We start from the raw sequence: 22,193 nt of genomic DNA on the forward strand, positions 1-22,193 counted from the left end.
ATAGCCCAGTTAAAATAAGGTTAATGCTCTAGTAATTTTGCACAGACGATGGAATACCATTGATGAAATTACAGAATTGAATAGAGATTATTTTCATTTATAATCTATCCTATTTCTATCTAAACACCATTGTTCAACTGTAAGTGAGACAGGAGCTGTAGCTTACTGTATATATTTCATATTCACTTTCGGATTATCACAAAGTTATCCCAAGTTTGTGAGCCAGTTCAGTTGAATGTGATTAAAATCATTCAAAATACAAGGTCTAATTCGATACTAGCGATCTTTTATTCTTCATACCGGTACACGAAGATAGAAATATTAAGATCATTTATTGTCAGTTATTATCCCCCCAAATGCCCATGATACTGTGATACGTGGATAGTTCAGTTTGAAGCCACTAAGCTTGATCTTTAAAGGGGAATCCAACCCAAATAAAAACTTGTTTTTATAAGGAAAAGAAAAATCAGACAAGTTGATAGGTGAAAGTTTGAACAAAATTGGACAAACAACAAGAAAGTTATGAATTTTTAAAAGTTGTAAATATTGGTAATCACTATACCCATGGAGACTTCAAATTGGCCGCATATGGGATGTCATAGTGATGTAAGGCAAGGACTACTCTTCCATGTACTCCAATACATATTATGGCTAAAATGTCATTTTTCCAAGAAGTTTTATTTAAAATTATATTTTTTTTCATGAGGACATAAAACAATATACTACCTGGGTTATATTTAGATTACTGCCCCAGGGGAATGGGTACTTGGGAGAAAACCACAAATTCCTGATAATAAAGTACATGGCCTATGGGAAAGTTGTCCTTGCCCCTTGTCATAATTTACTTACCCAATTGCCAATTTGAAATCTACATAGTATTAGTGATCTCTATTTTAAAGCAGCTATAACTTTTTTATTGCTTGTCCGATTTATTTCAAACTGTCACCATTCTGTTTAATTTATTTTTCTCCTCCCCAACACAACATTGTATGGCCAAGGCTGGATTCCCCTTTTTAAGAGCATTTAACAGAAAATTGGGGATTGAACTCGCTTGGTTTTTTTCTTGTCTTCTCTTAAGACAAACTGTCAAATACATGTATGTTCTTTGCTGGAATACTGAGTTGGATATTTGAATATCTTTTAATTGTGTAGTGTTTTTATTTTAAATGAAATCGGGTGCTTCCAAACCATGATCCCACTTTTTATGACTCCATATTCCTGATACCCCACTTTCCTATTTTTGTACAGACAAAGTTTCATTCTGTTGTTTAATGAATATTCATCTCTTGTCAAAATGTATTTTTATTAAAGAGAGGTGTGTTCTAATCCTATTCTCTTATGTTATTGAATATTTATGAAACATCTAGCTTCTTCGCTGATGGCAGTCTTTCATCAAGCAACAACTCTAATATTTTTGTTTCATCTTAAAAAAATCTCTTTTAGCAGGAGTAAAATTTGTGATCTCTGGGGTGTTTATTTTAATTCACTCATATTGACATGTTATGGAAGGGACATATATTTGTTTTTTAGAATCATGTTTGAGGAGTAACAGTGTATAATTTTATTTGTTCTTTAGAGTACTGAAGTGTGATATCACCATTTCACTTTTCTGCATTTTGATTAATTTTAATAACATATTTAGGTAGAGCATGATTTTGATGAAATACCTCCATAATCCAAAATTAGTGGGATTTGGTCCGTGGGGGCCCAAGATATGACCTCATGAATACATATTTTGTGACATCATCACTTTCTTAATCTTCAGACGTGTAGTGAAGTTATCATCTTTAGCGGTACTAAACTCAACACACCTAGCCGCCCGAGCTGAAGATCACCCACCAGACGTGGCAAGCCCATTCGTCCGGCGACAGAGTATACGCAGTGATGAATATTCATTTAAAAAAGACAACTCACTAAAGTGAAACGTCAGCCTGTTCAAAAGTGAATGGTAAAATGAGGTATCAGAAAAAGTGGGGTCATGATATGGAAACACTCTAATGAATTTTCATTCAACATTTTTGGTATCAGGACTTGTGGTGTCAGATTTTCTTTACCTAAATCATCCTTTCTCTCTAAGGCTTTCAAAGGAGTTGGTTAATTTTAGAATATGAGTCCTGCCAAGAGTATAAATGTTCTCATATTTTGAATTTTCTTGAGCTATGCATCTGTGTCTATTTCTGTTTCATGTAACAGTATACTCCCGGGGGGGCCACTGTCATTGACGATTGGATACCATGCGCGACCATGGGGTCTCGAAAAGCACCCTAAACACGTATTTTCCATATTCTGAAAATGCACCCCTTAACAAGTATTGGCGTCTGAAACCCTACCCTTAACAAGTATTGGAAACAAAACGACACTCTTGGCAAGTATTCCCTGAAATGAATCCCTAAACAAGTACAGCGATCTTTGTTATGTCACTGGTCCGTCATTCGTCGGTTTTACCTTTACACACCATTTGGTGCACGGCCCCACCTTCCACACCTCGCGCAAATCGGACTCTAAACACATATAGTGTTGGGGCAAAAAGGACATCCTTTATAAAACATTTTAATTTTGTTTCATCATCCCCGCAAATTTGACCCTAAACACGTTACTTTCCTAGCGAAATAGATACCCTTTTTCCATTATTTTTGTGTTTTTGACACCCTTATCACCACGTTACGTACGTAACGTGCCCTATCTTGAAAATGACATCCTTTTTACATGTTTTTTTGGTCGCGCATGGTATCCACTCGTCAATGTAAGTGGCCCCCCCGGGAGTATACTGTTGTTTATAAAGTCAATATTAGCTAAATGTAAAATGCATCTTGGAGGGATAGTGATACAGATATCAATCTCTGCATCAAAGTGGAATCTATTAAGGTTATTTCATGACTTGATAAACTCTGATACTGACATACCTGTAGTCAGGCTATGACTCTTGTGCATGTTATGGGTATATCAGTTTGTCTTATTCTATATGGTTGTACACTAATATGGTGAAATACACTTTGTCTACTTAGTTTGGGCTTATTTCCAATGGGTCTATTACCACTTGGTCTAATAGACACTTTGACTAGTTTCCGATTAAGTCTTGAATCATGGTCTCGCTGGCACCAGTTTTTTAAAGTGGTGTTAGTGTGGGAATCAGACAAAATGTGCAAAACTTCAGTGAAAATAGACAAATTTTGTAGAATAGTGGTGATTAAACTAAGTGGTAGTTAGATGACCTGGTTGTAGCTAGTATAGGACTTAGCCTTGTAGGATAAGATCAATTGGCCCTAGGACGAAACAACAACACCCAACAATTCAGGATACATTTTCAGACTTATATCTCAAAATATCCATAACTTAAAGGGGAATGAAACCTTTGGAACAAGTAGGCCTGTGTCAAAACAGAAAAATCAAAGAATAAGAACAAAGAAATTTTGAGAAAAATCGGACAAATAATGAGAAAGTTATGAGCATTTGAATATTGCAATCACTAATGCTATGGAGATCCTCCCATTGGCAATGCGACAAGGATGTGTGATGTCACATGTGAACAACTTTCCCTTTGATGGACTATAAAATACCCTGAAAATGTTTCTTTTTGCTTTTTCTTATGGTGATACAAACTCTTTATCCATGATGTATTCTTTAAAAATCTGTATTACATGCCCTCCTATAGAAAGAACACATGATCTACTGATAGATGTGATAAAAGAGGCAATTTAGGGGAAATATATACTAAAGTAATGGGGAGAGTTGTTCACAAGTGACATCATACATCTTTGTCGCATTGCCATTTTGAGGATCTCCATAGCATTAGTGATCGCAATATTCAAATGCTCATAACTTTCTCATTATTTGTCCGATTTTTCTCAAACTTTCGTTGACCTGTTTCTTTGATTTTTCTGTTTTCACACAAGCTATCTTGTTCCAAAGGTTTCATTTTCCTTTAATTATATTTGTTTCATTTTAAATCATGAATATTTTGCCAGATCAATACACATATATTCCATTCCATGCTTTTTTTTTGTTAGAGGAGTATACAGATAACATAATAATTGAGTAGTGTAACAAGTGTTGGTATTTTTGCTTGTACAATCACACAGTCTTATGATAGTAACTATCCATCAATTTTTACAAGAATTATGTTACAGGTACATTGTGATTTGGGTGATCATTTTATAAAAAAGATTATTTTTTTGAAGCATACCCCAGTGTAACCCCATTCTCTCTTCATCGGTTGGAGGGGTTTAGCTGTCTATTTTTTGCCTTATCTGATGAAATAAAGGTAATAAATGTATAATCAAGGCTTTTTATTAATGTACTGTTTTCTATGATCCTTGGGGATGTTTCATAAACATTTAAATCTGGTTAAAAGTCATGCTTAAATGCCAGTGTGCAAATGATATTGCAATGTGTAATCTCATTGATTGTCAGGCAGTAAATCACGTTCTATGAGTGTGATTTAACCGATTTGGAGATGCGATATATACCATACGCAATTTGGAATTTAAGTGTGATAATCTTGTTAAACTTTGTGAAATACCCCCAGATGTAGTACTCTATTAATTAGATTTTAAAACTTTTTTTTGTAAAACATAAATTGGAGTTTGGAATGACAAGAGAGAGAGGGGAGAAGGGGGTGTGGGGAGAAAGAGAGTAGGGAGGGGTGGGGAGAGGGAGAGAGAGAGCGAGAAGAGGAAAAGGAAGAGGAATATATTGGCCAGTGCTAAAGCCTCTTAGATCAGCTGACACATTACACATATAGAGCAGCAATAGTGAGTTGGTGTGTGAATGAACACTGAATTCATTAGAAACTGTCAATTATTAACTTATTTTAACAAAAGATCCCATGACTTTTTTAATGAGCATCACTCCAAAACAGTGTAGTTAATCAGAAAAAGCAGCCAAATTTAGTTACATATTTGGTCATTATCTATATTTCTGGCCATGAACACCTAGTATGATGGTAAAGAAAGAATTCAGCAAATAGACCATAATTACAATAATAATCGAGACATAATCCCAAATAATCACAAATGCATGCAAAGAACCATTTGATTGACAGTAGTTAATTCATATTTGACACAAGCCAATTTTTAACTTGAATGGATTTTCTTTGTTGGCCCGGTCTGAGAAGACTTTAGAACATACAAATATATAATCTTAATATGTTCAGATTTCGTTTAGATTAGTGCATCTTCTTTTCTTAATCAAAGCTACATTTGCATCATATTTACAATCAATCTTAATATTTTTCTTTTCTGTGTCATAGCTAGCCTTCAGTGAATTTGTGTTATTAAGAATTTAGTTAAATTTCCCTAATTTTCCCACGGAGAAAAGCAAACAAACAGTTAAAACCAATGAAAATATTTATTTAGTGAATTTTGCTATTCTTTCTAACTTGAAACGTCTAAACAAGAAATTTGTATAGAGTAAAAAATGCCAGGAAAAAATGAAAAGGGCGATACGGTAGTCGCGTCGGTGATGAATTATACAGTGCCCTCCCCGGTTATGAGCAGAACAATGTTGCCTAGGTGAGCTCAAACAATTTGTGAGGGCTGATATTTTGTCTCAAAATTCTAGCTTTATATCTTCATTTTGGTTTAGCTTATCTTCTGGAGAAAGGTTCTCCTGATTTAATAGTGAACAGGCTATTTATGAGTGTGGCTCAGTAACTTTAAATCCACCGACAATGCCAGTTTACGTGAGGAAAAACTTGATGTCCATTACGCCGGACACGCTGAGCAATCTGTCCAGCGACGACGATGACTACGCCACAGATCCGGACCAAATGTTCGACAAGTTACCGCAGCCTTTCAGATTGGTAGACAAGATTGTAAACCGGATTTTCGACGTAGCTTGGGAGCAAATAAGTGCAAGAGAGGCTGTTGCTGAAGAATTGCGAAATCGAGAACCTGTCCCTGAATATGAACACACTGCAATTGCTCAGGTATAATCAGCAGCTGGTTTTAATTTTGTTTGATAAAAATTAAAATGCATTCCTGTTCACATTCGCAGTAACAATCTTGTGAAGTTGTGTGACTGACTGAGTGACATTGACACTGACAGTGAAAAGTCTTTACCCTTGGCTTTAACACTAACAAGTTACAGTTAGACCCACTCACACGTATTGCGAGGTTAGTATATTAGTATACTAACAAACTAACATGGATTTGTTCAGACTTTCTTTTTATTCCTAATAATTTGTCTTTTCCCTTTTCTAATTCTGTCTTTCCTTCTTTAACATATCTTTCTTGTTTTTTACAAATATCTTCCTGATTTTTGTAAATTTATTTTATTTTTCCCTTTGCTTTTCCTCCTTCATATCTTTCTTTCTCTGTTTTTTTGTATGTGGCATCATTTGTGGAATCTATTTTCTTTTTTAGACGTTTTCTAGTCGAAATTGTAATTGATATGCCTGAATAAAAATTGCTCTTGTTGGCAAAGGTAGCCCCATGATGATACACCCAGGCATCTTCATACCTGCAGGAATTAAGATCCCGGGGGGGGGGGGGGGGGGCACTCACATATATTGGTGGTACGGGGACTTGCCGCTTTGATGACCCCCTTTTTCAGACCTAATTTTCAGTTCTCTACTACCCCAAATTACAAAAATTTAGTTCAGAAGCCGCCCAGCCCCGCTCGCAAGACCTTTACAAGACATCTCAGTTCCCCAGCCCTGCCAAAATTGTCAAGCGCGAGCGCCACATTCGAAAGATGCACACACGGTTTCGCAACTCCCTCCATATAAGCTAGTAGCTGCTCCATGCATGGCTTGCGCATGCGCAGCGCTAGCGTTCACCGTACCTTGCCGCGATCCCCGTACCTTGCCGCGATCCCGTTCCGTAGATCCTGTTTTTCACACCGCGTGGTATATATATATTTCCCAAGACCCCGTACAGGTACTTTACCATAAAAAGTCAGTTCCTTAGACCCCCATTTCAGAGTTTTGTGAGGCACACTCCCATCAAAAAATAATTTAAGTGCCCCCCCCCCTGGATTAAGATACCTAGTCTGGACAAGACAATGATTTAGATTGCTTTCAATGGTTCATTACTTTTTATGATGGTAATATCAGATTATTCCAAAGCACAATACTTAATTTACAAGTATTTGAAGAAAACTCAAAAAGCAAAATACATTATCCATAGACTTTACACGGGACTGTTCAGGATGAATACTAAATGACATGTACATGTATCCTCGTCTCTTTTTCTTGCAGGAGAATGAGGACATTTTATGCATGGCTGGTAGCCCGGATGGGAGTGCTGTATTTTTAGGACTCAACAAGGGCCTTCTCGTACTTCATGCTACAGTACACAATCCCATTGCATCATGGGAAGAAGAGGGTGCTGCACTCACTACCATAGAGAGCACACAGATTGGGGTTCAGATGTGCTTGGTTGCTACACTGGACACCAATGGTAAATTTGCCTACCTGCCAACTTTTACTATCAAAATAGATTATTATTCCTATTTTTGGAAAAGAAAAATGCCATTTTATCCTGTTTGTTCCTATTTCTGTGAAAAAAAATGTAATGTAAATAGGAACTTCAAAATTTTTCATATTTTGTGTAATTTATTGGTAATTTGTTCCTTATTTTTTGGCTCTCGATCACTGTTGGATGGTATGTAATATTTGATTTATTATGATTTATGATTCAAATGAAATCAAAATTATGCATATTATAGGGGTTATACCCACATTCCAATGGCTTGAAAACAAACCTTGCATTATGACATAGATTTCATTAAGAGCATTCAATTTTCATCCAATGCCTATGTTGATCACTCATTTTCCTTATCTATTCATTTTGTATCTCTGATAAGACCACATAATTTTATTTAATTTTTGAAAAGTATTTTAATAGCTTGATATTTTCTATTTATTACTCTTTCAGATGTTTGCCGGTTATTCTGTTTCAGTGGATCAGCTCTGCTATTATTGAAAACCTTTGATTCAGAAATACCTTCCAATGCCCATGTCGTTGCCATGCATCTTTCCAGGGATGGTGATTATATTGCTCTTACATTGGAAAGTAAGTATTATTTACAAATTATTTTAATATAATCATTGACAAATAGAGGGGGAAAACTGAAAAAGAAAGAGGGAAATAAAGAAATAAAGGAAGAGAAAAGGTAAGAAAGAATGGTTCTGAAATTGAATTGTTAAAAAAACATTTATATTGAAATGAAAAATGAACAATAACATTAGAAAGAAGTAAAAAGAATAATCCTGAAATTATTAGATTAGTTGAATGATGAACTTTTGAATAAGAATGAAAATGTATTGAATATTAGAATGTTGTTGTTTTTAATTCAGTACAATAAGCAGTGTTTGATTGATGATTATAGGGTCCAATATCATAATCAGACAATCTAAGATAAAGAACTGGAGATAGACATTATTAATTGAGATCAAGATCATATATTCAATAGACTTAATAAAAAGATATATATTATTACTGTTGATTATTCTGATCTAGAGATGCCCTATCCTGAAAAAAGACATATTGATATATTGCAGCATTGAGCTTTGACCACTTGACATCCGTCCAGCTTTGAGTGGAGTTATGGCATCCACTTTTTTGAGACTTTGTTTTCGCTCATTGGTTAACAGCTTTGATCTCTTTTTTTGTTTATACATTTCTTAAATTCATCTCAAGTAATGGTTCAAAGAAGAGGAGGAGCTCCAACAAAATAAAGACCAACTCCCTTGAGGTCAAGAACAAGATTGAAAATTCTGAAATGCTTAGGTTAAATCACACTTAAGATGAGAATACAAGTGCCAATTTTGCAGGAAAGAAGCTAACTGTCTACCGCGGCTATAGTGTAACTAAATATTTGTGAAAGAATCAAAATATCATATTAATAACAGATTAGCTCAAGCAAGAATTGTATTTACTTTTTATTTTCTGTAGAGGGAGATAAAGACGATAACGCAGAATCCTGGATAGATGTCTTTAAGCTTCCTAGAGACAACTGGGTGAGGGATGTGGAGGCTGCTATAGCCAAACAGCAGCAACAACAGCCAGGTCACACTAAGAGCACAGAAGATCTTTCTAATGCACAGGTAAGTAAATGTAGACAGCTTAGAGAACTTTGTGCCTATAGTAGTATTATCTCAGTAGTCTTGGAATGTTCTGCTCAGACAGAGGTTGGGGGTCAAACCATTGTTAAAATACAATACATGTAGCTTGCCCCTCCCAACCATAATCTAATCTTATAATTTCTCGAGGTTCTACAGCCCCATCCAGTATTTCCCTGTGGTAGTTCAGTTATCCTTTGTTAAACAAAGTCTTCTCCATTACCAGCCGCACAGAAACGTTGTTAGAGCTATCCATGCACTAACAGGGGCCTATTACAAGTGGTAATGCCGCAGCGAGGCCTAATGTCACAATAACACATTGTTTACATCTTGGATCTACGTTTGACATCACATTCTGAAAGATATGACTGGGTCTACTTTTAGTGCTCTGTTAGTGCTATTTAATGTACACAACATTTCTGTACTGATATATTTTAGCTGTGTGTAACTGGATGTATTCTTAAACTCTACAATTAAAGATTCTGCTGTGGACAGTAAAAAATTGTCTCTTTCACATGAAATAGATATCGTCGGCTCTTCTTTCGCGAAGTAGTCCACCTCTGTTCTCTTATTCCCTTCTACAATCTCACCCTCCTTTACGATCCTTTAGTAGCTTGTAATTATGAATTTGTTAAATGTTTACCTTGCTACCTTGATCAGACACTTCGATCATCCATTTCTTTTAATCAGTTAAAACCACTCTCAATTATGCTGTATGTTCACATTGATGGTTGATTTTTAGTCAGTGGTAGAACTGTAGAAGATCTTGTTACCAAATGCATGTACTTGCCTGATGTGTTCATTTGAAAGTCATCACACTCTTTCCTGTGCTCTCATCACCATGCATGCCTTTCTATGTTGCTTGTATGTATGACTTTATTTGATTTACAGGAGGGTACTGGGGAGGGTTCACAGAGCGATGCCATTGAATACAGCCACCCTATGGAAGGGCTCTCAATGCCTTCAAATAGACCCAAGGTAAAAAAAAATAGAGGATTTCTGTAAATACTGCGGAGAAAAATCTAAATCTGATAATTAGTTTCATTCATGTATGTTTTGACTGTGCATCATGTAGACCATCCCAGATCGAGTAAAAGTCAAATTGAAAACAAAAAAAATAATAAATCAAAGGTTGCTTCTTTTTGTCAGTGGATGGCCGTATTGTATTTTTGCTTCTAATCCATCATAAAGGAGTATTTTTTTCTTTATGCCATTATGAAATAAACATTTACATGTACATTAAGAAATATGTTGCCATCTTTTAAGAGAGGTTTATAGCATAACCCTTTTCACTGCATGCATGTTCTATATTCTTGAAACCTTTGGTATATTCACTCCATTACTGTTTAATTCTCAATTCAATGTAGATGTGTCATGTTTAGCTTCTCCACACAAATGTACAGCATTATTGATGTTTCTGTTATCGCTTTGAGAGTTAATATTCTTCTGATCATTATCAATTAAAGAATGTCAATTAATTTTTATCTCTTCTCTCATTTTCCCCGCAGTCTGTGACCTCACAGGACACACCACGAACCGTGACCCCCACAGCAGCAGTGACGGTGCCCCAAACGGGTGCCTCAACCACAGCGCCAGAATGGAACCCTGCATCCCTCTCTAAACCAACCACTGTACTTAGAGTGAAACCACTCCCAGACCAGCTATCAGGTAATACTTATATTTGATATAATATATAATGATCATTATAAAATAATGAAGGTTTAAAATGTACAGAATAGTTCATGAGGTAAAAGATGGTGGTGAATTCAATGAGGCATAGCAGAGTTGAATGGATCATTTCATCTTTCGCTGAATGAAATATTCTGTCCATCGCACGAATGATAAAAACATTTATTATTTGTTTTGTATGAACCTAAAAATAGATGACATTTATGAATTGGGATGCAACATGCAGTGCATGCTGCTGAGCGAGCATGGTCTGTTGATTGCCACATACATTTACGCATAGTGCTGGTGGTCTAGGTGAGCGTGCAATGGATAAAATTGTATGGATCCAAAATTACAATTACCGGTACATGATTAATTACGTCGTCATAAAATGGGCTGAATGATTGATATCAATCAACCAATCAAATGACAAGGACTTTAATACGTAGGTGTCATATCATGATCAGAATCTTGTGTAAAATGCTGATAATACAGTGGTGCTCAAAAATTAGTGAATGAAAATTTTTTTAGCAAAGAGAAAATACTGCCAATAGTCTCATCCATGTTGCCTGTTGCAAAAACTAGGTAAACTTTTATCTCAACTTTAAAGAATCAAACCCAAATCCCAAGTGCTTGCACCTAATAATGTTCAGAGGTTAATTAGTTTGTATTTGTGTTCAATTGCAACTCTTTCTATCGGGCGGAGGGACCATTAGGTCACAGTGATTGAGTTTGCTCTCCTCTTCCCTGGCCACCAACTGATGCACTGGGCAAACTGCTATCAAATATTGCACGTACCTGTATAATTTTTATGTCATTTCATGTAATGTTTGATATTGCTTTGTAATCTTGAATATGTTTGAAGTGCCGAATAAATAATAAATAAATAAACAGTTCCCCGATCTCTCACAATTCCAACCATGAATATATCTTGCAATAATGTACATTCACGTGAACTTTCGTAAATTGTAAATTGAATTTTTCAACTTGTGCTGCACTTGCTGGTCAGTCTTTACATCATACCTATGATTGGATGAGACTTGCTTATAGCACTTAACACCTCTTTATAAAGCACTCTACAATAAATGCAGCATAATTAGCATAATTATCCTAGCTTTAGCAGAGCAGCTATTGTGCTGATGAAGGAAATTATGTCATGTCTGGAATTGAACCCCAAAAGTAAATAATCTCCATATTCCTCCACCATTTCCTCTCAGCTGCGAGTAGCGTTCCTCACCCAGGTCAACCCACCCCAGCATCAGAGGAGTGGTGTTCAACCGTTGGCCAGGGTAGCAGACATCTCATACAATCAGAGCATCTTAACACAAGAAGACTGGCTGCCGATCAAGTCTTAGGGCCTTACACAGACCCAAAGTACCACATATCAGAAAAGAAGTGAGTTTGTGTCTTTGACATCTCTTTTGATTACAATTTGATTTTAGATGTTATATTTCTAAACATTTTTGTTATACCATAGCAGGAGATGGGATTATCTAACCTTCCTACATGTAAGTGTGATGAAACCTGGTGAAAAAATTTGACATTAATTTATTTGATTTGTTGATTGAGCAGGAATATTTGAAAAATTGTTGTTTGATTTTTATCTCAAACATGCCTTTCCAATGTTCAAAAAATGTATTTCTGTTCTGGTATGTTTTAGTCATATATGTCAATAGAAGGATTTTTGTATATTTAGCACAATTTTAATTCAGCAGTGTATTTTAATGAAAACAATATGTTTCCATTTCAATTTCCATTGCAGTTGTTACGGTTAAGGTCAGTTCATTGTAGTCTTAGTTTCAATTAGGCAAAGGAAAAGGTCCATTTATGTGTTGGATTTACATATTTTTTTATCACCTCCATGGATTTTTTTTTCATATGTGATTAATTATATTAGCTTATATGAAATAATAGTCATATCAACAAATTTAATTTTCACTTGCATTCTTTTTTATCTTCAGGCCTTGCAGAGCAAAGTGTCTGTTTGTGAAACCTGGTTTGATGCTAGCCTCTGCCAATGCAGCTCCCATTAACCAGGACCAGGCCCATATCTTCATAGCTAGTTGGTCCAACTCTACAAATATCTGTCTGTATAACCTACTGAAGACTGCCAAAGGTAAGGTTCATATTAGATTTTAGTGAGCCCATGACAGGTCACATCAATTTATGAAATATTCAAGACTGTATGTTAGGAGCCTTTAGTGGGTGTAAGTTCAAATCACCATGATGTTTTTCCTCATTTGTGACGAGCCACCCCAAAACCAACAAGTCGCCAGGGAGGGTCTCTTTAAAGGACAAGTCCACCCCAACAAAAAGTTGATTTGAATAAAAAGAGAAAAATACAATAAGCATAACACTGAAAATTTCATCAAATTCGGATGTAAAATAAGAAAGTTATGACATTTTAAAGTTTTGCTTAATTTCACAAAACAGTTATATGCACATCCTGGCTGGTATGCAAATGAGGAGACTGACGTCATCCACTCACTATTTCTTTTGTATTTTATTATATGAAATATTCTAATTTTCTCCTCATTGTCAAGTGATACAAGGATTAATTCCTCCCTGAACATGTGGAATTAGCATTGTGTAATAATATATTGTTCAGTCAAGTTGGTCCTTATTGTCAAATCTATAAAAAATGAAATATTGTATAATTCAAACAATAAAAAACAAAAGAAATAGTGAGTGATGGACATCATCGACTGACTCACCTAATTGTGCATATCACTGTTTTGTGAAAATTAAGCGAAACTTTAAAATGTCATAACTTTTTTATTTTACATCCGATTTTGATGAAATTTTCAGCACTATGCTAGTTTGATTATTCTCTATTTATTCATTTCAGTATTTTCTTGGGGTGGACTTGACCTTTAAGTAACAAAAAAGTAATTTGGTCTTAAAAAAGCAAAAATTCATAAATCAGTTTGTATGAAAGAGCAATTCTTCATACTGTCTAAAAATGAATTTCTAAATTTGGATATAAAACAAAATGATACAAGAGTTTCTTTGACACCATTCTTTCGTACTGCTTGAAAGTTTCTTGCACAGTGTGCACATCTCATGCTTGAGTGAACCTGAACCCTGAACTTCAAACATGGTTTTCTCCTGATTTTCAGAAGCTCTTGTTTAGTTTCTTCTGCATTCAATCAAGTACCGTATGGGCACTAGTATTCAACCCGGCATAATTCAAAGATTTGGACAAATTCCCCCAAATATTTAGAAATAGGGAATTTATTTTAATATCATAACTTTTGTTATTTCCAGGGTAATCTGTTGTCGGTATTTTCTTTATCAATCTGTCAACAATATGCGCGGAGGATCGAATTATGCGGCGATGACTTTTTGCACTGAATTGCACTAGTATTCAACCTAGTGATGATAGATAGCGAATCTCAAGATGGTTTAGATTGCTAAATTAGATCTAGATCTATGTATGTCTCTGGCTTTGATTAATTCCCTGTTTGGTCTCATCTCAAATGGTCTAGTCCATAGTCGGATGGGACAAGGGCAGATTGAGAGACAGGGCCATCTTTCATCGCTAGGTTGAATACTAGTGCCGACGAATTGAATACTAGTGCCAAAAACCATCGCCGTATAATTCGATCGCCCGCGCACACAGTCGACGGGTTGAAGAAAAAAATAATGGAAAAAGAATAACCAACATTTGCTCTTGGAAATAAGACGGGTCCGAAATTCAGGTAAATTCTATATTTCTATATATTTGAGGAAACTCTCCAAACAGGTTGAATACTAGTACCCTTACGATACTTGAGTGGGTTGTTTTTTATCAATTTTGACAAGTTATGATATCATTTTGAATCCTGGGATGTGCTTTTTCAATCTCAAAACTTATTTTGGCTGGCTTTATTGGTTGTGGGATGGCTTGTCACATGTTATCTGAATAGAATGAGCTACGTGGCTTTGATCATGCACTTCATGAACTTTGTTGCATGCAAATGATTTGATGTGTTTTCAAGGCATTACTTTAACCCTTTCCACACGTACTTCACACCAATGCACACTCGGTGCCGTGCGAACTTCGCATTTCACACTCAACAAACAATGCATTGTTTCCAGTGGCGTACCTAGGATTTTCCACAGGGGGGGCAAAACCGTCCGCCAAAAAATTTGACAAGCAAAAAAAAAAAAAAAAGGTCTTCAATCACAAATAAAGGATTTCCTACCAGAAAAAAAAATTGACAAGCAAAAAAAAAAAGAAAAAAAAAAGGTCTTCAATCACAAATAAAGGATTTCCTACCAGAAAAAAAAATTGACAAGCAAAAAAAAAAAAAAAGGGTCTTCAATGACAAATAAAGGATTTCCTACCAGAAAAAAAAATTGACAAGCAAAAAAAAAAAAAGGTCTTCAAGCTCGTCAGGGGGGGCAGGGATACGTCCTTTGCATGGGTTGTGGCTCGTAGGTACGCTAGTGATTGTTTCCCTCCCTGAAAATAATTCAGTACAGATGGGTTCATGGTCCAGTGCACAAAGAGTTAAAGATCATTCCATTTCTAAAACTACATGTGCTTTTCTGATTTCCTTCTCTCTTTGATGAGCTGATCAGAGTTTCCTGTTTTGAAGTACAGAAATTTATGGCAGTCAGACATTTGATGCAATTTGATTACAATGTACAGAAAGGATAAAATAAAAAAAGGTTCAATGCTAAAAGTTGCAATCTGCATGATATAATCTGTTTGCTGAGTAAATTATTAATGTGTGGTTGATATCTCCGAGTTGGTCTTTAGATGGTTTTTTATGTGAAGCACCCATTATCAGTGATTCTGTTCAGTACCAACCACCCACTCACATTACACCTGATAAATGTCTATTATCAGCATTTAAGTTGGGCAAATTTTGTTATTCATTCATTTTTTACCCTCATGCTAGATTTAGAGCACAAGCCAGATCAGGTTTGGCCAAACGCTGGTAAGATCACATCAATGGCTACCACACCATGTACATCACTCATTGCTCTCGGACTGGAAGATGGATCCATTGCTCTTTGGGACAAACATCTCAGTAAGTGTTCTTTGTTCATGAATTACGTTAGGGCTCTGATTGTGAAGAGAACTCGTAGTGTCAAGTCGGTTTAGTTTATAGAAACACGTTTCTTACCTATTATCAGTATAAAAATGTATTTCCAAATTCCTTCACAAATATGTTTGTCAAATGGCTGCCTTTATCATCCCACCGCGCAGCAAAAACACTTGAGTTGTCACTGTGCAACTGCAGAAGGAGGGGCCATGTCAGGTGGGCAAGTTGTATTTTTGGCATCTAGCTGTATAATCTGTGTTTTCTCTATAACCAGAAATGTGTTTCAAAATTGCTTTGTGTGTTTTTCTTGTGCAGAAACACTGTTCTAGCTCAAATATGTAATGGATCACACAAGTAGTGAGATTCAGAAAGGTTTTTGGAATGTGAAATCAAAACACCTTTTTATTTGTCATCTGCAAAAATATCCTGAAAAATGTTTTGAAACTTGTAGTTTGAACCTTTACCATTTTAATTTCTACCCCAGAAAAAAAAAATGAGAAAAGAGATGATACTCCAGGTCAGATGGAATGCCTTGAACTATTGATAGTTTTCATATTAGTAAAAGACCTCTGTCACTCTCACATAATTCATATAATACCCCATCGATTACTGAGCTTCTTACTAATATATCATTGCTAATATATTTTTTTAAAATCTGCACCTAGCATCAAGATAAGGAAGGGAGGAATGTAATTGGATGCTGAATGTGTATATTTTCATCTGTGATAACCTTCCTATTCCACCCACAGGTATTCCTATAATGGCCAGCAAGGTCTTCTCACGCCCCATCTGCCATCTGCACATCCTTCCCCCACCCCCAACCAAAGCCATCACTTCCCCCAGTGACAGACTGGATGCCCTCAAAGCCAAGCCTGAGATTGCTGTCCTGGTCGGCGATAGCAACGGTGACTTAGCGACAGTAGGTTGTTGCTATGGTGATAAGCCGACTGTGAAGCCTGTGTATCGTGGAACGTGGAGGGACAAAAGAGATGGGGCTTGCCATGTGGCACCTGTCGTTACGTTGCAAGACACGGTGAGAATTGTTTTTCACTTGTATGTTCCATTCCTTATTCATATTTAAAATGATATTAAAGACTTTTATTTTTTTGTACCTTGTTACAAAATGTACCATGGTTTTGCCATCTTGTGTTTAAAGTCAGTGCCAGGCTATGCTAAAAACACCCCTCCCATGCCATTGGGGGAGAATGAACAGTTCTCTGTATATTATTTTGGTAATCTTATATTTTATCAGCAAATCATTCCAATGTTTGTAATGTAATTTCATTGTAATGAGGTACAATAATAAAAATATGGATATAAGATTTTGAATACTTATTTATAGCTCCTTCTCTACAGTTCTTTGCTGGGATGTTATTTTTTGAGGTATTTTTGTTTGATCAAGCCATTCCTTGAAAATGGGTAAGCCATTTGGCAAGTGCATTCTTTGAATTGGACAGATCATGTGGCCGTTTCATAAAGCTGTTTGTAAGTTAAGAGCGACTTTAAGAACGACTGGTGATCCTTTCTTGTGGTAAATGATGTTCACCATTATTTGTTCATTAGTGATTAGCACGTGAGAAAGGTTCACCAGCTTTATGAAACACCCACCATTTAGTTATCTGATCAAATGCATCTACAATCAAAATACCTCTTTTCCTAAAATTTTACAAATTGTTACTTAGTCTTCAATTATATTCATTGCATGCAAAAGAAATACTGCAATAAAATAATTGAAATTACTGAGCTCTTATCTTGTTCTTACTTATTTTTTATGTAGACATTATTGGTGACCAAGTTTGGTGATATATACCTCTGCAATGTGTTTACTGGCAAGAAGCTCTGTCTTGTGAAACTCCCAGAATCAACTATTCTCAAATGTGACAATGAGAAACCAGTCATTTCCTTGGCTGCTGCGGGCCAAATGCTCTTTGTGAGAGGTGAGTCACTCATATTGCCATAAATTATTTGTTTTGTCCTCATCATAAGCAGTATTTATTTCATTAAAACCTTCATATGGTAGGCCTACTAAAAAAGATCTACATTCAGTTCATGTAACAATTGAAATTCAACAGTTATCTTGACCTATGCATTTTTTTCTACAAAGGAGAGAAAGCAAGGGGAAAGAACAATGCCCCGGATGGAGCAGAAGCTGAAAATGATGTAACCTTTGACCCCAAGCCCACTGTCTATGCGTATGGAATGCACTCCTTTGCTTGCTTGACAAACCTGTGGAGAACATTAGATGATGTAGACACCAAGGCTCCCACTCTCCTTCACACCACGCAGGCCAAAGGAAGATTTGACATTCTCTTCTCAAACAGGTATGTTATTTGTTGTGATGAAATATTTTTTTTTATAAAGGTGTATCTCAAGTAGGTCGATTTGTAGATCAATTTAATTGAAAGAAAAATCTTTCTCAATCAGAAAGTCAGGTCTGTTTTTTATTTTTTCATTATACAAGAAACCATGGACGTCTGTAAATAGTCAAACTTGGGTTAAAATGTGTGAGGGTAGTTCAATTTGTGTATTACAATATGAATGTAAATTCAGCTCTGCAATGCATGGTATACAAATATGAATGTTCATGAATGCAATGGACAGAATACTTCATGAGGTGAAAGATGAATGATCCATTCATGAGGCGTAGCCGAGTTGAATGGATCATTCATTTCATCTTAACCGAATGAAGTATTCTGTCCATTGCACGAATGACAAGAACATTCATTATTTGGTTTATATGACACCTAAAAATAGATTTATTGAATAGATTATTAAATTTAGGAATTTCGATGCAAAATATGTTCATGCAGTGCGAGCTCGGTCTGTTGATTGTCGCATACATACCTATGGTACATAACAACATGCGCGCTGCAAACAGGAGTGGTTTTTACGTGTGGTGTGGTGCCTGCAGTCTGGGTGAGTGCATGCAATGGACAAAGTCTTATGGATCCAAAATTGCATGGTTGATGACATCATTGTAAAATGGGCTCAATGATCGATATCTAACAACCAATCAAATGACAAGGATCTAGCTAGGTGTCATATAAAGCTTAATGATTGTTCTGCTGAATAAAATATTAATGAAGGAAAGGGGAAAAAGGGGTCAGAAATGATTTTATCAAATGGAGCTCATATATTTTCTTCCTATTTCCTCGTTCTTACACCAGGCTGAATGAACAGCAGAGCCGTCAGGTACGGATGCAGGATCGTTGGAATGCCCTCAAGCAGAAAGCAGCGAATAGGACTAGGTAGAGTCCGCACGAACAATCATGGCTGTCGACAGGAGATGAGCTGTTGCCAACTTGATGTGCATCCGTATGACCATGTTGGCCACTGATCAGAAAACAATGATGTACATTCAAGTCAAGCATGGTACCTCAGGATTCAATATAATCATGCTGGACCAGTTTGAGCAGGGCTGAACAATGATACAATTAATTGGGACCAGAGATTGGAGTGTTGCCAATTTAATGTGATGCTGAATAGCCCCGATAGATAAAAGAAACTGACATTACTTTATTTCAAATTAGGAGCATGTGTACTTGATAGCTTGGCATTTGATAACTTGAAGCTCCATCTTCTCATCACAAGAGAGATCTAGATATCTGTATATCATTCCATCGACTTCCAATTTTTCTCATTTCCAGAAGTCTAATACATGGACCAGTCGGAGGTCTTAGTTGTGTAACACCTAATTAGTAAATTCAGACAAACATAATGTCACAGATCTATATAAAGTTGTTATGCCTACCCCCCCCCCTTGAGACTGTCAAACTTAATATTTGACGTTATTCAATAAATTGATTCTATACCTTAAACTATGCCTCCTTATGTTGATATTATTTATTAGGAGGAATAGATGAATATTGATTGTTTCTTCACAAATCTTTAAAAAATTTAAGTGAAATGGCAGGTATCTCTTACTTTGGAACTTAAAGTCGTTCCCCAGTTAAAGTGATATTCATGCCAATTTGACCAAACTTTACCATATTACTTTGTGATTGAGAGATCAAGCCCCCCCCCCCCACACTCACACACACAACTGGTACTAGTAGTTACTGCGCAAACCATCCGCAGACCCTTCACTCAAGGAAAGTGGTCTGAATATACAGCTTAATGTCCCTGCCAATGACTTGTGTACAGTAGATCCCTCCCATTACTGAAATAAATGAAAAGGCAAGTTTTATTAGTGCTAGTCTTCTGTGAAGACCAACTTATTGGTCACATTTTCAATCAGGGTCTGAGTCTACAGACTAAGAAATTGAACCATGGATGATATTTGGGCCTATATATTGGATAAACTGAAAAAAGTTAAAGGGAGTGGGGAATAGTCATATTAAGAAATGTACATCACCCAAATTGCTTTTGAAAAAAGATATCCGAAGTGGAGATTCATTTTCCTATGTATATACATGTATATAGTTACATATATTTTATTATAATTTTGAAGATATAAATGTATCTGTATAAAATATTATTCTGTATAAAAATTTCTACAAATAAGCTGTGAATTATAATTAATATAATAACAAGGCTATGTATATGTGTACACAAAACGAATAGAAACTGATTTTGATGAAATGCATTGATTTTTTTTTTAATTTTGTGTATTGTAGTGTCCATTGATGAAGGAGGTACATTGAATCAATTCAGATATTGAACTAAAATTTTCTTTAAAGGACAAGTCCAACCCAACAAAAAGTTGATTTGAATAAAAAGAGAAAAATCCAACAAGCATATGACTGAAAATTTTATCAAAATCGGATGTAAAATAAGAAAGATATGAAATTTGATTTCACAAAACAGTTATATGTACATCCTGGTCGGTATGCAAATGAGGAGACTGATGCCCTGATGATGTCATCCACTCACTATTTCTTTTGTTTTTATTATATGAAATATTCTTATTTTCTCATTTTCAAGTGAAACAACAATCAATTCCTCCCTGAACATGTGGATTTATCATTATTTAATTCTATATGGTTTAGTCAAGTTAATTGGTCCTTATTTTCAAATCTGTAAAAATGAAATATTGTATAATTCAAACAATTACAAAAGAAATAGTGAGTGAGGGACATCATTGACTGTCTCATTTGCATGTCACTGAGTTGTGCATATCACTGGTTTGTGAAAAATAAGGGAAACTCAGGGACTCAGTTTTATAATTATATGGGGAGCAATAAAAAGCTCTCCTAAAACTTTTAAGGGGAGCATTAGGGGAGCTCTAGAAAAAGCTCTTCTTTGACATACAAGGGGAGCTCTCTTGTCCGATTTCAAAATGGATGGAAGAATGTACACTCAGGGTTTTAAAGTAAAGACCAAAACTACTTGCCCGAATTGGGCAAGCAAAAATTCTCACAGCAGATATATCGATCCTAAATTTGGTCATGATGGACAAGATAAAATCACTTTGGAAAAAGAAATGCAAGAACAAGGTACATCAGTTCATGTCAAAAGAGGGAAAAAAAGGTCAATGGTTTAAAACCGCAATATTTTCTTTTGAAGAGGTAAAACTTTTTTCAAAGATTTTCCAGTATATTCCAACCATTTAAAAATTTACTTGCCCGACAGGGCAATTGCTTCTAAAAAGTTATGTAGCACCTTGGTACACTAAATAAAGTTACAACCCACAACCAAAGGAGACAAGCAATCAGATATAGATCTGATCTATGCAATATTTATCTCATTGAACTTTATAATGTCATTCGTGCAAGTGTGATTTTTTTGCTTACAATATAATTGTGTGTTATTTACAAAATCTTGACAGCGAATAAAGTTTTCAAGGATGACTGGAACAGTGTGATCATTGACTGACACTCTTGTTAAGCAATTGCTGAGGCGAGTGATAAATCGCTCTACCAAAAATGGATTAAGGAGAGCGGTAGCGAGTGATCACTCTCTCTCCCCTTAAAACTGAGTCCCTGGAAACTTTAAAATCTCATAACTTTCTTATTTTACATCCGATTTTAATGAAATTTTCAGCGTTATGCTAGTTTGATTTTTTTTCTATTTACTCAAATCAACCTTTTTCTGGGGTGGACTTGACCTTTATAGCATTTTCAAAATGGATATTCTGCAGCTATAGTTTCTTTTATAGAATAATATACCCATTTCCAATTCCTTATATGCCCCCAAATATATATATATATACATGTATATATATATACATGTGTGTGTGTGTGTGTGTGGGTGTTTGTGTATGTGTATGGACCCTCAAAAGTTTCATGGCCAAGAAAAAGGTAAAAAGGGAAAGGAATAAGGGTGAAATATTTAGATTTTAAAAATAAAAATGGTCAAAATTTAATTTCCTTGCCCTCCCGCTCTCATCAAAATTGACAAAATTTGCTTCATGTCTGACCCCCTTGAAATATTTCACTTATTACAGCCCTCATATATTGATACTTGTAGAATAGACTGATGCTCCG

General features: G+C 35.7%; 1 protein-coding gene across 1 annotated transcript; it reads left to right on the forward strand.

The window, feature by feature from the left end:
- The first annotated feature begins 5,442 nt into the window (after positions 1–5,442).
- On the forward strand, positions 5,443–21,557 carry LOC129262096 (WD repeat-containing protein 93-like). The gene is made up of 13 exons (XM_054900137.2): positions 5,443–5,926; positions 7,199–7,400; positions 7,878–8,015; positions 8,898–9,049; positions 9,956–10,042; positions 10,573–10,732; positions 11,950–12,127; positions 12,694–12,848; positions 15,622–15,753; positions 16,518–16,801; positions 17,546–17,705; positions 17,873–18,089; positions 18,936–21,557. Exons 1-13 carry the CDS (start codon positions 5,669–5,671, stop codon positions 19,018–19,020), a joined length of 2,208 nt encoding a protein of 735 aa, XP_054756112.2. The 5' UTR covers positions 5,443–5,668; the 3' UTR covers positions 19,021–21,557.
- Positions 21,558–22,193: the final 636 nt, after the last annotated feature.

Source organism: Lytechinus pictus, chromosome 5 (genome assembly GCF_037042905.1).
Source record: "Lytechinus pictus isolate F3 Inbred chromosome 5, Lp3.0, whole genome shotgun sequence".
Taxonomy (NCBI): Eukaryota; Metazoa; Echinodermata; class Echinoidea; order Temnopleuroida; family Toxopneustidae; genus Lytechinus; species Lytechinus pictus.